This window comes from Pipra filicauda, unplaced genomic scaffold (assembly GCF_003945595.2).
Source record: "Pipra filicauda isolate LSUMZ 115617 unplaced genomic scaffold, ASM394559v2 scaffold463_size517996_pilon, whole genome shotgun sequence".
NCBI classification, from domain to species: domain Eukaryota; kingdom Metazoa; phylum Chordata; class Aves; order Passeriformes; family Pipridae; genus Pipra; species Pipra filicauda.
This window is the reverse complement of record NW_024104602.1, coordinates 269276-283000: the sequence shown is the minus strand read 5'-3', so window position 1 is coordinate 283000 and position 13725 is coordinate 269276. Positions and strand designations below refer to the sequence as shown.

Sequence of the window (13725 nt, the reverse complement as noted above, 5' to 3'; positions counted from 1 at the left end):
CCGTGTTCTGTGTCCAGAGCAGAAAGGACACAGGCAAGGGCTGCTGGGTTTGAAGTGAGTGCTGAGCTGAAATGAAACACTGATTGAGGTTTCTGAAACAACTGGAGGTGGGTCAGAGCTGAAGGACGAGCCATAACCTGCAGAGTGGCGTGGCCACAACTGTGCAGCCTCTCAGCTCAGGGTGGCACTGTGGGAACACGGGAGTTGGGCTGGGAATGGCACCTCAACATCTGCACGGCTGAGCCAAGGCACTGGGTGGTTTCTGGGTACAGTACATGGATCTCGAGGTGGTGGCTCATGCCAAGCTCTGGATTTGGGTGTCTCTCCCCCTGTTCACTCCTGCCTGGTCTCCTGCAGGCCCAAGCAGCAGGCGAAGATGGCCGAGTACTGCAGGACCATTTTTGGAGACATGCTGCTGACAGAGCCTCTGGAGAAACACCCGGTGAGGGGCAGCTGGGCAAGGAGGCCAGGGAGAGGCCTTCTGGAAAACTTGTCACTCCTGGTGCTGGGAGGTGCCACAACAGACAAAAGGACAGTGAAAGAGAACGTGATGCCGTGGACAAACAGTCCTGGTTCATAGGGATGGGTGGAGGACTGCCACAGAGGTTTTCCTGAGCACTCCTGGGACTCTGTTCTTGTTTAACACCCTGACCTGAGGGATTCTGGGCACTGAGCTCTGGTGGCCAAATTGTACCAGGGTACCACATGTGCTTTGTACACAGCACTGGTTCAGCTCTCTCTGCCAGCCCCTGCTTTGGAAATGGGAACAAGGGCCTGGAAATATTCCCTTGCAGGCATAGGTGGGCAGGGCAGTGCCAGGAATAGCTCAGTAAAGCTCCCCATCCGCTTGACCCCAGTGTTCAGCTGACCTGTACAGCAGGTATTTCTGTTGGCCCAGTGACACAGTGGTGTTGCAGCTGCTCTGCAACTACAGGTGAAATCCTGGGGAAAATCTGCATGAATCTGGTGGGATATGTTGGCAGATGGAGGAAAGAAAGTGTCCAGTGGGGGAGAGATATGTCCATGCAGCAGGAATTGGCCAGAGGGACAGGAGAGGGCAGTGTTTGAATTCTCCCTGTGATGAGGTTTATCTGTTGCAGCTGAAGCCAGGAGTTCCTCTGCCGAGTCCTAAGGACCTCTTAGGGAAAATCTTGATTAAGAATAAAAAGAACCAATCTGTATATGGGAAAAGGCAGAACTCTTTGAAGAAAGGGAAGAATGTGGAACCAGAAATCATCGAGCAGCCAACCCCTGTGGATGCTGAAGACACTGGTATGTCTGAAGGGAAGTGGGACTAGCAGAGCTAGAAGGGTAAAACCTTCCCAATCTCCCAATACCACCTTAGGGCAAGCCAGCACTACTCCCTAATTCAGTTAAGCAGCAGCATAAGCTTGGAAGAGAAATTAAATCTTCAGAATATTTTCAACACTTACTGCAGCCAAAAGAGACCATGACTTACACCTTGCCTGCCATCCCTTGGTGATTCACTGATACCCTCTGGCCCTTGGGTTGGGGGAAGGGGGTTGATGGGTTACTGCTTGTAGGTCTCTGATGGCCACAAATTCAGCACAGCTCACATTTCTCCACCCTGAGGGTCTTGGAAGTTTATAGAACCTTCGGCCCCTCTCTCCTCCCTTCCTGTCACCCCTTGGGCTCCGGGCCCCTGTGGGGGAACAGTCCTTGTCATGATATGAACACATGAAGTCATGAGAGGACAAGGGGGACACCTGGAAATGGGCATTTATTCTAAAAATACATGTGACCTTGGTGGGAAAACAACCCTTTGATTGTCACTCCTGGGTGTGAGGGGAGTCCGCGGGAGGAGCACTTTGGTCTCCAGGGTGTGCTGATCCACAGTGTGCCAGTTCATATTTGGATTTGGCCAGTAAAGTTGTGGGATTCTGCCCCTCACTGCTGCTGATGACTTGGCTGTGAGGTTCTGCACCTGTCTCAGTGTCCTGCTGAGGTACCACTGATGTGGCCTCTGTGCTCAGTCTGGGCAGGTGATGTGGCTGAAGAGGAGCCAGAGGAGGAGGATGAACAGCTCGGAAACCTGGATGAAGAGGAAATTAAAAAGATGCAGTCAGATGAGGTACTGTCACTGCTGGTTCTCTTCCTTTTCTGTTTGACTTCCAGTTTTCTCTGGGCCTCACCCGACTGAATGGAGATTAACTCAAAATGCAAAGGGGAGTGAACCTGAATCTGTCAGGGGCTTTCCTTCCCCTTTTGCAGGACTTTTGCAGGAGAAACTAAATAAGAGAAATTCTGTTGCAAGCACAGAGAATGTGGCAGAGGAGCTGTTATTGCTGACTCTGCCTTTGACACTCCACGTGATTTGGAGATAACTGTTTGCCTCTGGGCTGTTGGAGAGGCTTAGCCTTGGTCTGATAGAAGTTGTTACTAAAAAAAGTGCTGTTGCTGAAGGGGGAGGGAGGAGATCAGCATTCCTGTGAATGAAAACATCCATTTCCCATTTCTATCTCCCTGGTATCCCTTGGAGAGGAGGGAAAATGGTGTCCCCAGTTTCTCCCAGGCTCCATGCTCTGAGGGGTTAAAGAAGTCCTGGGCTTTGTACCTCCTAACTGGAGCCTCTCATGCGCCCCAGTTCAGTTCTTGCCCAGCTGCCTGGAAACTCCGTGCCCTGCCCACCACGGAGCTGTAGGACTGGGAAGCCAAACCGGAGCGCTCTGGTCAGGGCAGCCCCTGGAGCTCTTCCCCTGGGAAGTCTTGGTGGGGTTTGTTTCCCCCCAAGGGAAGGTCTCTTCACATGTCTCCCCTGGGATGTTCCCACGCAGGGCACGGCCGGCCTGGAGGTGACGGCGTACGAGGAGATGTCCAGCCTGGTGAACTACATCCAGCCCATCAAATTCGACTCCTTCGAGGTCTCTGCCCGTAAGTCCGGCTCGGTCCCTTGGGAATCCAGGCCAAGCGTTTCCTGGGCCCGTCGGTGCCCACAGCAGGACAGGGGCTGGGTGTGCCTTTCCTCTGATGCTTCGTCATCTCCTGCTTCCAGAGAAGAACCGCAGTTATGTCATCTCTTCCTTCACGGAGCTGAAGGCCTACGACCTCCTGAGCAAGTTCCCTGTGCAGTTTGTAGAGTATCCTTTTGGCAGCCCTTGTCCTGGGGGGCTTGGAGTGTCAGAGCTAAGCTGGATCTTGGGATTAGGCATATCCAAAGGGCTCCTGGTTCTCAGACCTGGTAGACTCTTCATCAGAGCTAGAAAGTGTGCAGGTGCTGGAGACATGGGATCTTCCAGGGTGGTTTGGGAGCTCTCCAGAGAGATTCCTGACAGGATGCATCCCGCAGTAGTCAATGTCAAGGCTACCAGATGCTTGTCCTTAAGTGGGAAGGGTATGGAAAAGGAGCCTGGGCCTGCCTGAGCTCTTGTCTGGAAGGCTCTGAGTGTTTGGTAGCAGAGGTTAAACAGTTATAATGGGAACGTGTGGGCTGGTCCCAGAGCACACCGGGAACACTCCAGACTTGTTTCCTATGGAGCCCCCGCAGATACAACAAGCGGCAGATGAGCCGGATTTACCCCAAAGGCACCCGGATGGACTCGTCCAACTACCTGCCCCAGATGTTCTGGAACGTCGGCTGCCAGATGGTGGCACTCAACTTCCAGACCATGGGTGAGTGTCGAGGGTCCTCCAGCCACCAGCTGGGTGAGGATGGGTGATCCTGGTCCCTGGGGTGCTCCTGATCCTCAGGTGCTCCTGATTCCCAGGTGCTCCTCATCCCTGGGGTGTTCCTGATCCCCAGGTGCTCCTGGTCACTCTCTCTTCCTTCACTGCTGTTTCCCTGATGTGTTATTTATTCCAAGTGCCTTCTCCCAAGTGCTGTTCTCCACTGGGTCCATCTCTGCCAGCAGCACTTTTCCATGTCCAGCACACCCCCACTTCCCCCAGGGAGTGCTGTCACCTGTGTCCAGGCACTGTCCCCAGTGTCCCATTCCACGATGTCCCACTGAATCACATCCCTGAACACACCTGCAGCCCTCTGCCTGAATTGCTGTCCCTTTACCAGGCAGAGGTGCAGCTCCGTCTGGCCACAGCACTGCCCTGGCTGTGCCATTGTGTCCAGGATTTTGACCTGAACAGGGAGCAAGGGCCTTTCCTTGCTGCACAGCCAGCATGAGAAAGAATGAAAAGCCTCCAGAGAAAGCTATTCCTTACCCCTCTTCCTTCCTTGGAGGTGTGTGTTACGTATAGAGAGCGTAGGAGACAAAAAGGAAGTGACTTGGAAAGGGGGCGAGTGAGAGGCTGGTTCTGGGGGGATGGCACAGTGCAGGCTGGTGCAGAAACCATCAGACAGTGTCCTCAAGTGTCAGAGAGAAGATGGACTCAGAGGAGGCCCAAAATGAAAGGGGGAAGGAGTCGAAGGGCTCAGGCCCTTATCAGTGCCCAAAAGCAGCGAGTGCTCCTTAAAGTAGGTTTGACTTCAGTTCTGCCCGTGCCTTACAGTGCAGGCGTAAGCAAACCACTTCCCTTCGTGCGGCAGCTGCTCTCATGTTTTTCCCTGTGGGGTGCTGAGGCCTCATCAGTTTGTAGGGTGGCTTTGTGAGCCGTGGCTGGCAGGGGCCGGGGGCTCCCTGGTGGCACAGGGGTCCCTGTCCCAGCCCCGCGTCTCAGGGTGTGGCTCTGCCCGCAGACGTGCCCATGCAGCAGAACATGGCCCTGTTTGAGTTCAACGGGCAGTGTGGGTACCTGCTCAAGCACGAGTTCCTGCGCCGCCCCGACAAGCACTTCGACCCCTTCTCCCTGGACCGCATGGACGTGGTGGTGGCCAGCACCCTGTCGGTCACGGCAAGTACAGCCCTCTGTGCCACCCGGGGGGCTCCTGGGGCACAGGAACCCAGGTGGTGCCCGGGATAGTGCTGCCGTGGCAACCCCCGGGCTTGTTTCCATTTTAAATTAATCATAATCACGTGAAAATGGAAAAGGAGCATCTGCCACGCAGGAGCAGCCAAGGCTGGGATGGTGGGGAGGGAGGAGGTGCTGAAGCAAGAAACAGGGGTGGAGGTAAAAGCTGGAGCAGAAAAACAGACTCTGGGGTGAAGGAACAGGCGGGTGTTTCATTCTCTTCAGCAGTTGCTGACTCTGTTTCTCCTGATCACAGATACTCTCTGGTCAGTTCCTCTCAGAGCGCAGCGTCAGGACCTACGTGGAAGTTGAGCTCTTTGGGTTGCCAAGGGACACCAAACGCAAATACAGAACCAAACTGACCTCCACGGCCAACTCCATTAACCCCGTGTGGAAGGAGGAGGCTTTTGTTTTTGAAAAGGTGAGAACATTTGAGCGTAATTTAGACAGAAAATCCTTAAAGCCCCCTTTGGCCACAAGCACTGCCCTGGGAGAGGTCAGTGACAGCAGAAGGGACTTCTCTCTGCAGACCCCAGGCCTGGCTTTGGGCAGGCTCAGATAACACCCAAACAACAATATCCAAAACAACTCTCCGTCACTGTTTCCCAGAACAGACGAGGGGTAGCTGGAATTGCGTGGTTGGAAGGAGAAGGGAGTAAAGCTCTCCTTGGAGGAGGAGGAGGATGCTGTCAGGAGTTAGAGGTGAGGGCACTGGTGCCTTACTCTGCTTTTCTCTTAGATCATGATGCCTGAGTTGGCCTCTCTGAAAATTGTGGCTTGGGAAGAAGGAGGGAAGTTCATTGGCCATCGTATCATCCCTGTCATTGCAATGCACTCAGGTAAACCTGTGGAAATCCCTTTGGCTTTTGTGCCCTTGGGAACTGTAAAGAAGATACAAACAGCTGCATGTAATGTCCACTCCTGCAGGCAGTGCAGTCATCCTGTTAGGGCCTTGGCTCAGTGCCAGTATATCCTGCCTGTGTCCTCCGGGAAAGAGGGACTTGGTGTGGCAGCTGGAGGGCCAGGACTGTGCCAGCCCAGCTCAGTGCTCTGCTCTGTCCCAGGGTACCACCACGTGTGCCTGCGCAGCGAGAGCAACATGCCCCTCACCATGCCCTCCCTCTTCGTGTTCCTGGAGGTCAAGGACTACGTGCCGGACGCTTGGGCAGGTAAGGACATGTTGGAATGTGCGGGGCGGGGGCTCTGCCTTTGTCCAAACTCTGATCCAGAAGTGTTTTCCCAGCCCAGGGAGTGCTTTCCTGCTGCACCCTTCATTCCTGTCTGGGTGAGACTGAGCACGTGCCAGGATCCCGCCCCAGCCCCGCTGCTGTGGGAAGAGTGTGGATGCTCCCACTGCAGCTGTGCCTGAGTCCCACCTGAGGGGGTCAGTCCTACTGTTCCTCAGAGCCAGGGAGAGCTTTCCTTGAGGGAAGAGGTGACAGCTCTCAGGGGTTGCCAAGAACAGGGCTTTTAGGGAGCACAGGAATGTTGTTCTTCCCTGTTGGAAGAGAAGGGAGGTTCTTCCTGGTACTGAGGTACGGACCCTTTGAAAAGGGTCAGACAGAGCTGCACAAGGACAGAAGCCCTACTGGAGGGATCAACATTCGTGACCAAAACCACACTGAAAGTAACAGCATCAGCCACACAGCTTCCTGTGAATACTTCTCACGTTTGCTCCCTCCTCCCCTGTGTTCATACAAATGATCCTTTTTTTCACTGGGGAAATCCTGAGAAATTGATGGGTTTAACACATTTTTATAAAAAACACGAGTTTATACAGCATTAGACTGGAATTGGAGCAGGGAACTGTGCAGGTGAGGAAAGTCTGAACCTGGCTTTGGATTTTGGGAACAGAGTTGTGAGCCATGGGCTCAGCATGGGACATAGGTGAGGGTGATCCCCTCCCTTTGTGCTGTCAGGGGGAAGCTCGTTACAAGCAGAGAACACAAACTGGCCCTTCTCCACAGTGTCCTGTCCTGGGCAGGGAAAATGAGTCCGTGAGTTGTTTGCTGCCCAAGCCAAGCCCTCTGTCTGATTCCAGATCTCACCATTGCCCTCTCCAACCCCATCAAGTTCTTCAACATGCAGGACAAGCGCTCCGTGAAGCTCAAGGATGCTGCGGGGGAGGTGAGTTCTTCCAGGTTCTGTTCTCTAGAGCACCTTGCATGAATTCAGCCTGGAATAAAAAGCCTTCATTTACCTCTGATCTCTGTTTTAGAGGCCTGGCACACAGAGGAACGTCCCATCTGCTGAGACTAATGGGGTGCCAGACTCTGCTGGGAAACGCAGCATTCCTCCCTCCAATGGCTCCACAGGTAAGTTTCCAAGAGCTTCCAAGTACTTTAACATCTTGGCAGCTTAATTAACTCCTCACACCGAAATCCTTCACATGGCCTGTGCTCTGGTGAGCTCTCCACTGTCCCTTTCCAACCTCTGAACATCCAAGATGGGACATTAACAGGAGCCTCTTTTGGGATTTCAGGAGCAGCGGCGTTCGCCAGGAATGAAACCGTGTTAGAAGTGATGCAGATGGCAGGTAACTTCCTGTGCTGTTCACCTGAGCTGAGGCCCTGTCAGTTATCTTGTATTCCCAAAGTAGAAAGGCCTGCCCCAGCCCTGCCTGGTGTAGCCAGCACTAAAGACAAATCCCAGGAATCTTGAGGCTCTGGGTTCCCTTCAGCACACCTGCACCATCTGTATGATGTGTGGGTCACCTGTGTCTGACTGTGGCGTGATTCAAATCCCTGCAAACACGGGGCCTAATTATGCCACAAAACTGGTCTGAAGGCACAAGAGGAAATCTACTCTGGCCAGGATATGTTGCCAAGTAACTGTTATGTACCTTAAGTTTTGCTTTTAGAAGTTATTCCTGAAGGGAGCTGTTCCCCAGGACAGAACACGGTACCTAGTGAGGGGCGTCCCATGGTGTGGAGCAGAAGGGCTCTGGTTGGAATGGGCACTGAGGGACGTGTGTTGGAGCTGTTTGCTCCCGTTTGCCCAGGCCAAGCCCTGGGAAGGAGCTGGCCCTGCTCAGCACAGTTGTGCTGCAGACACACCTGCACGTTCTGCTCCATTTTACACATTCCAAGGCCCAAAAGAGTTACTTCCCCTGAGCAGATAATTCTCTGTGGCCTGAGAGCAATGTTGGCCATCCCCATGCCCCCATCCATCAGGGGTAGGGAAAGAGGGAGGAAAAGTAACGAAGGCAGTGCTGAAACCACCTGTGTGGTTTCCAGAGGGTTTGGCAGCAGGTGGAGAAATGCTGTGGGACAGCAAACATCCTCTGTTTTGTGTTTCAGAGCCTGAGACAGCCACCCTGGCTGAGCTGCAGCAGATGAAGCGCTTCCTGAAGCTGCTGAAGAGGCAGGAGAAGGAGCTGAGGGAGCTGGAGCAGAAGGGAAGCAAACGGAAGGAGGAGCTGCTGCAGAAATACTCTGTGCTCTTCTCAGAGTCCATCTGCCACGAGGGCAAGAAAAGCATGATCCACATGAGGAAAACCCAGAAGAAAAGGTAAATACAGCCTAGGGGTCACCTCCCCAAACCAAAACAGGGATCCCCAAGAGAAACATGGGCTCCCCTTCTCTGAAGGAAGATGGAGCATCCATATGTCCCTGGGCTGTTCCCATGGGAGTGGGTGGGGAGGCTGGGATTGTATTGGCAGGGCCAGAAGCAGCCCAGCCCTGAATGTGTTGTGCAGGAGCGTGACCCAGGGTGCCGTTGGTACCTGTGCAAATCCCGTGGAAGTGGCGGAGAGCGTGGATCGCCGGCTCCTGGAGCTGAGGGAGAGGCTGGAGCTGGACCTCGTGCACCTCGGGCAGGAGCACCACGAGGGCATCCGGAGGAAGAAGGAGCAGCACGCCACGGAGGTGAGGCTGCAGGGGCCACCAAAAAAGGGATCCTAGGACAGCCCCTCGCTGGAAAACTGAAGGCAATGTAGGAGTAGTACAGGGAGTCAGTTGGCCTATGCCAGAAAAAAAATCAAATTGGGTAATTCTCCAAGAGGAGGTCCATGTTGCTGGTTTGTTTTTTTCCTGGACTTTCCTAAGAGAATGGTTTTAAAATAAATAAACCAAGATTCAGTTTCTTTCTGAGAACATTTTAAGGAATACAGTTAAAAATGAAAATCTAAGTAATCAGAAGAAAAAAAACCTCAGCCACGTACTGCTTCACCTCATTCTTTTTAAAAAATTACTTACCTCCCTTGATGTTTTTTGTGATCTTTCCTAAAGGAACTTCTCTAGAAAACCTACATTGATGAACCCCAGAACTAAATTTGTGGAAAAAGTGACTCCTCCTGTGGAAGGAGAGTTCATGCTTTCAAGGTTGAATGCACAGCAAAAAAAAAATAATTATAATTTTTCTTTGTTAATGTAATTTGGGGGGGGGTTGAGAGTTTTTTTTTTGAAGAAAACCTGTACTTGAAAGTTTTCCATGTAGTACTAAGTCCCATCTCACCTGGTCAATTCAACAAGCCTTTAGGAGTGAATACATTGAGTATCTTTCACAGAACTGGTATATAAACAAAGTTTTAGTTCGCCAGAATTTTTTATCAGATTTTAATTTTTTATTTCACGTCAAAAACAACTTTAGGATTTTCCCGGATATCATCTTAAATACCGGGTAATTCAGTTTAAAAATCATATATTTTTATTTGCTCCCTTTTGATGTTGTTTTCGTCCCTTGACCAGCAAGTTGCCAGGATCCTGGAGCTGGCCAGGGAGAAGCAGGGAGCCGAGCTGCGGGTGCTGCGGGACACGGCGGAGAGGTAAACACGGCCCTGGGAGCCCAACCAGTGCCCAGCTCTGCCCTGGGAGGGCAGGGAACGGGAGCATTTCCCTTCCTCCACTCCAAGGTGTGAGTGACATCACAGGAGAGAAATGCATAGATGCTGGAGGATAGACTGGAAACTGGGAAGGTGGAGGAGGGGAAAAACTCCTGTACCACTTCCCTTCAGCATCTGCTGCTTCCACTGTTGGGGGCAGGACACTGACTTTGGGAGGAATCTTTGTTAGGAACCCCTTAAAAAAACAAACAAACAAACAGAAAAAGCTTAAATAGGACTTAAAATATTCTTCAGCCTTCAGGCCTTCTGCTGCCTGACCCCTCCCCGGTGGCATTTGTGGCCAGCAGAGTGTTCCAGAGGGATGGGATGGAGGGCTGCTCCCGTGCTGGTGCCCAGGCCTGTCTCTCCTCTCTCTCCACAGCAACGTCAAGGACATCAAGAAGCGGCTGGAGGCGAGGAGGGTGGAGCGGATCCAGGCCCTGCTGAGGAACACCAGCGACAAGGCTGCCCAGGAGAGGTGCCGGACGCTCCCGGGCCGTGTCCGTGCGGGATGCAGGGCCTGCTGCTGCCCGGGGAGCTGAAGGAGTAGAATTCTGCATCCAGTTCTTTGCCTTATGTCTCAGACACCTTGAAACGATGTTTTATTTGTCTTTCCTAAATTGCAGCGGGTTCTCCATGTGCCAGGACACGGTGGGGATGTAGCACCCATGTGGATGGGTGTGGCACAGATCCGTAGGGACGGGGGGTGTGATGGGAACAGAACAGCCGGGTCACAGGTGTCTGTGCTTCCCTTCGAAGGTCCAAGAAGGAAATCAACAACTCCCACATCCAGGAGGTGGTGCAGACCATCAAACGGGTGAGTTCACAGGGGGGCCTGGGGGAGTGGGGGGGTCGGGAATGATGGGAAAGCCTGGCAGGAGCACGGACACCCCGAGCACGTCGGAGCTGCCCTTCGGAGACCCAAAGCTAAGTCCGTGTCTGTGTGTCTGTCTGTGACACGCTGTGTCTGTCCGTGGGTGTGTCCCTGCTGTCCCTGGGGGTCTGTGCATGTCCGTGTGTGTTTCTGTGTCCATCTGTGTCCTTGTGTCTGTATGTCTGTGTGTCCATCTGTGTCCATGTTTTCTGTGTGTTCTTGTCTGTGTATCTGTGTCCGTGTGTCCATCTCTGCGTCCGTGTGTCCATCTCTGTGTGTGTCCATGTGTCCTTGTCCATTTGTCCATCTGTGTGTCCATGTGTCCATCTGTATGTCCATCTGTCTGTGTCTGTCTGTGTCTGTGTGTCCATCTGTGTCCATGTCTCTGTCCGTGTTGGTGAGTCCCTGTGTCTGTCCGTGTGTCATCTGTGGGTCTGTTTGTTCCTGTGTCCGTCTGTCCGTGTGTCAGTCTGTGTGTCCATGTGTTGGTGCGTCCATCTGCCTGTGTATCTGTTCCTGTGTCTGTCTGTCCATATGTCTGAATGTGTGTCCATATGTCTGTCCATGTGTCTCTGTGGTCTACCCATGTCTGTCCGTCGTGTCTGTCTGTGTGTCCGTGTGTGTCCCTGAGTCTGTCTGTGTCTGTGTATCTGTGTCTTTCTGTCTGACTCTGTCCATGTGTCTGTCTGTCCGTCTGCCTCTCCATCTGTCTGTGTGTCCGTCTGTCTGTTTATCTGTCTCTCTGTGTGTCCTTCTGTCTGTCCCTGTGTTTGTCTCTCTGTCCATCAGTCCGTGTGTCCTTCTGTCTCTCCGTTTCTCCATCTTTGTGTCTGTCCGTCTGTCTGACCCTGTGTCCATCTGTCTGTCCATTTGTTCATCTGTCTCTGTGTCTGTCTGTTCTTCTGTCCATGTGTCCATCTGCCTGTATGTTTGTCTGTCCATCTGTCTGTCTGTGTGTCTGTCTTTCCATTTGTCTGTCTGTGTGTCCATCTGTCTGTGTGTCCATCCCTGTGTCTGTCTGTCCCTATGTCTGTCTGTCTCTCCCTGTGTCCGTCTGTCTATCCATGTGTCCATCTGCCTGTCCCTGTGTCTGTGTATCTGTCCCTGTGTCTGTGTATCTGTCCGTGTATCCGTGTGTCTGTCTCTCTGTGCGTCTGTCCATGTGTCCATTTCTCTGTCCGTGTGTCTGCGTGGCTGTTTGTCCGTGTGTCCATGTGTCTGTCTGCGTGTCAGTTTGTCTGTGTCTGTGTGTCAGTCCCTCTGTCTGTCCATGTGTGAGTCCATGTGTCTGTTTGTCTGTGTGTCTGTCCATGCAGCTCCCTGTGTGTCCCTGAGTCCATGTGTGTCTGTCCATGTGTCCATCTGTTGCTGTGTCTGTGTGTCTGTGTCCGTTTGTTTGTGTGTCCGAGTGTCTGTCTGTCCGTGTGTCTGTGTGTCCATGTGTGTGTCTGTCCGTCTGTCTGTCCATGTGTCCATTTCTCTGTCCCTGTGTCCATCTGTGTGTCCATCTGTCCATTTGTCCTTCTGTCTGACCCTGTGGTCATCTGTCTGTCTGTCCATTTGTCCATTTGTCTGTCCCTGTATCTGTCTGTCTGTCCATCTGTAGGTCTGTCTGTCTGTGTGTCTGGCTGTCCCTGTGTCTGGCTGTCTGTCCATCCGTCTCTCTGTCCCTCTGTGTGTCTGTCTGTCTGTCTCTCCATTTCTCTGTCTGTATGTCCGTCTATGCATCCATCCCTGTGTCTGTCAGTCTGTCCACATGTTCATCTGTCTGTCTCTGTTCATATGTCTGTCTGTCCATCTCTGTGTCCATCTGTCTGTCTGTCTGTCTGTTCATCCGTCTGTTTTTCCGTCTGTCTGTCCATCTGTCTGTCCCTGTGTTCGTCTGTCCATCTGTCTATCCATGTGTCCAGCTGTCTGTCTGTGTTTCCGTCTGTCTGTCCCTGTGTCTGTCTGTCCGTGTTTCCGTCTGTCTGTCAGTCCATTTGTCTGTCTGTCCGTTTGCTTATTCATCCGTCTTTCTGTCCGTCTGTCTGTCTGTCCAAGTCTCCATCTGTCTGTCCCTGTGTCCATCCATCTCTCTCTTTGTCCGTGTGGCCATCTGTCTGTCCGTCTGTCCATGTATCTGTCTGTCCGTGTTTCCGTCAGCCTGTCTGTCTGTCCATGTTTCTGTGTGTCCATCCATCCATACGTCCGTCTGTCCCTGTGTCCCTCTGTCCATCCATGTTTCTGTCTATCTGTACATGTGTCCATCCCTCTGTCCGTTTGTCTGTGTGTCCATCTGCTTCTCTGTCCAGTCCATGTGTCCATCTGTCTCTCTGTTTCTCTGTCTGTGTGTCTGTCCCTATGTCTGTCTGTCCCTGTGTCTGTCTCCGCGTATCCCTCTGGCTGTCTGTCCCTATGTCTGTCTGTCTGTCTGTGTGTCCCTCTGTCTGTCCATGTGTCCATCTGTCTGTCCATCTGTACGTGTGTCTGTCAGTTTGTTCATCCATCTGTTTGTCTGTGTGTCCCTCTGTTTCTCCATCTGTCCCTATGTCTGTCTGTCTGTCCATGTGTCCAACTGTCTGTCCCTGTGTCGGTCGGTCCATCCATATTTCTGTCTGTCTGTCATTCCATTTGTCCATCTGTCTGTGTGTCCACCCATCTGTATGTCCGTCCATCCGTCTGTCTGTCCATGTGTCCATCTGTCTGTGTGTCCATCTGTCTGTCCGTCCATTTGTCTATGTGTCCGTCTGTCTGTCCAAGTCTCCATCTGTCTGTCCATTTGTCCATCTGTCTGTCGGTCTGTCTTTGTCTGTCTGTCCCTGTGTCTGTCAGTTGTGTGTCCATCCATCTGTCAGTGTGTCAGTTTGTCTGTCTGTCCCTGTGTCTGTCTGCGTCCATCTGTCTGTCTGTCTGTCCGCGTGTCCATCTATTTTTCCATCTGTCTGTCCCTGTTTCCATCTGTCTGTCCATGTGTCCGTTTGTCTGTCCAAGTCTCCATCTGTCTGTCCCTGTCTCCATCTGTCTGTCCCTGTCTCCATCTGTCTGTCCATTTGTCTGTCTGTCCATGTTTCTGTCAGTCTGTCCCTCTGTCCGTCCATTTGTCCGTCTGTCTCTTGGTCTGTCTGTTTGTCTGTCTGTCCCTGTGTCTGTCTGTCCGTGTTTCCATCTGTCTGTCTATCTGTACCTG

General features: G+C 52.5%; 1 protein-coding gene across 2 annotated transcripts in view; it reads left to right on the top strand.

Moving 5' to 3' along the window:
- PLCB2 (phospholipase C beta 2) overlaps window positions 1-13725 on the top strand; it is a 50875-nt gene that overhangs the window by 28792 nt on the left and 8358 nt on the right. For both annotated transcript variants that reach the window (XM_027749322.2, XM_027749321.2), the window contains 18 exons: window positions 358-442; window positions 1101-1272; window positions 1995-2092; window positions 2796-2892; window positions 3014-3098; window positions 3506-3630; window positions 4649-4803; window positions 5117-5281; window positions 5600-5699; window positions 5925-6029; window positions 6902-6987; window positions 7079-7175; window positions 7343-7396; window positions 8160-8370; window positions 8558-8726; window positions 9549-9625; window positions 10065-10160; window positions 10442-10499. In XM_027749322.2, the coding sequence (XP_027605123.2) occupies window positions 358-442; window positions 1101-1272; window positions 1995-2092; window positions 2796-2892; window positions 3014-3098; window positions 3506-3630; window positions 4649-4803; window positions 5117-5281; window positions 5600-5699; window positions 5925-6029; window positions 6902-6987; window positions 7079-7175; window positions 7343-7396; window positions 8160-8370; window positions 8558-8726; window positions 9549-9625; window positions 10065-10160; window positions 10442-10499 (2035 nt within the window). The remainder of the gene's footprint in view (window positions 1-357; window positions 443-1100; window positions 1273-1994; window positions 2093-2795; window positions 2893-3013; window positions 3099-3505; window positions 3631-4648; window positions 4804-5116; window positions 5282-5599; window positions 5700-5924; window positions 6030-6901; window positions 6988-7078; window positions 7176-7342; window positions 7397-8159; window positions 8371-8557; window positions 8727-9548; window positions 9626-10064; window positions 10161-10441; window positions 10500-13725) is intronic.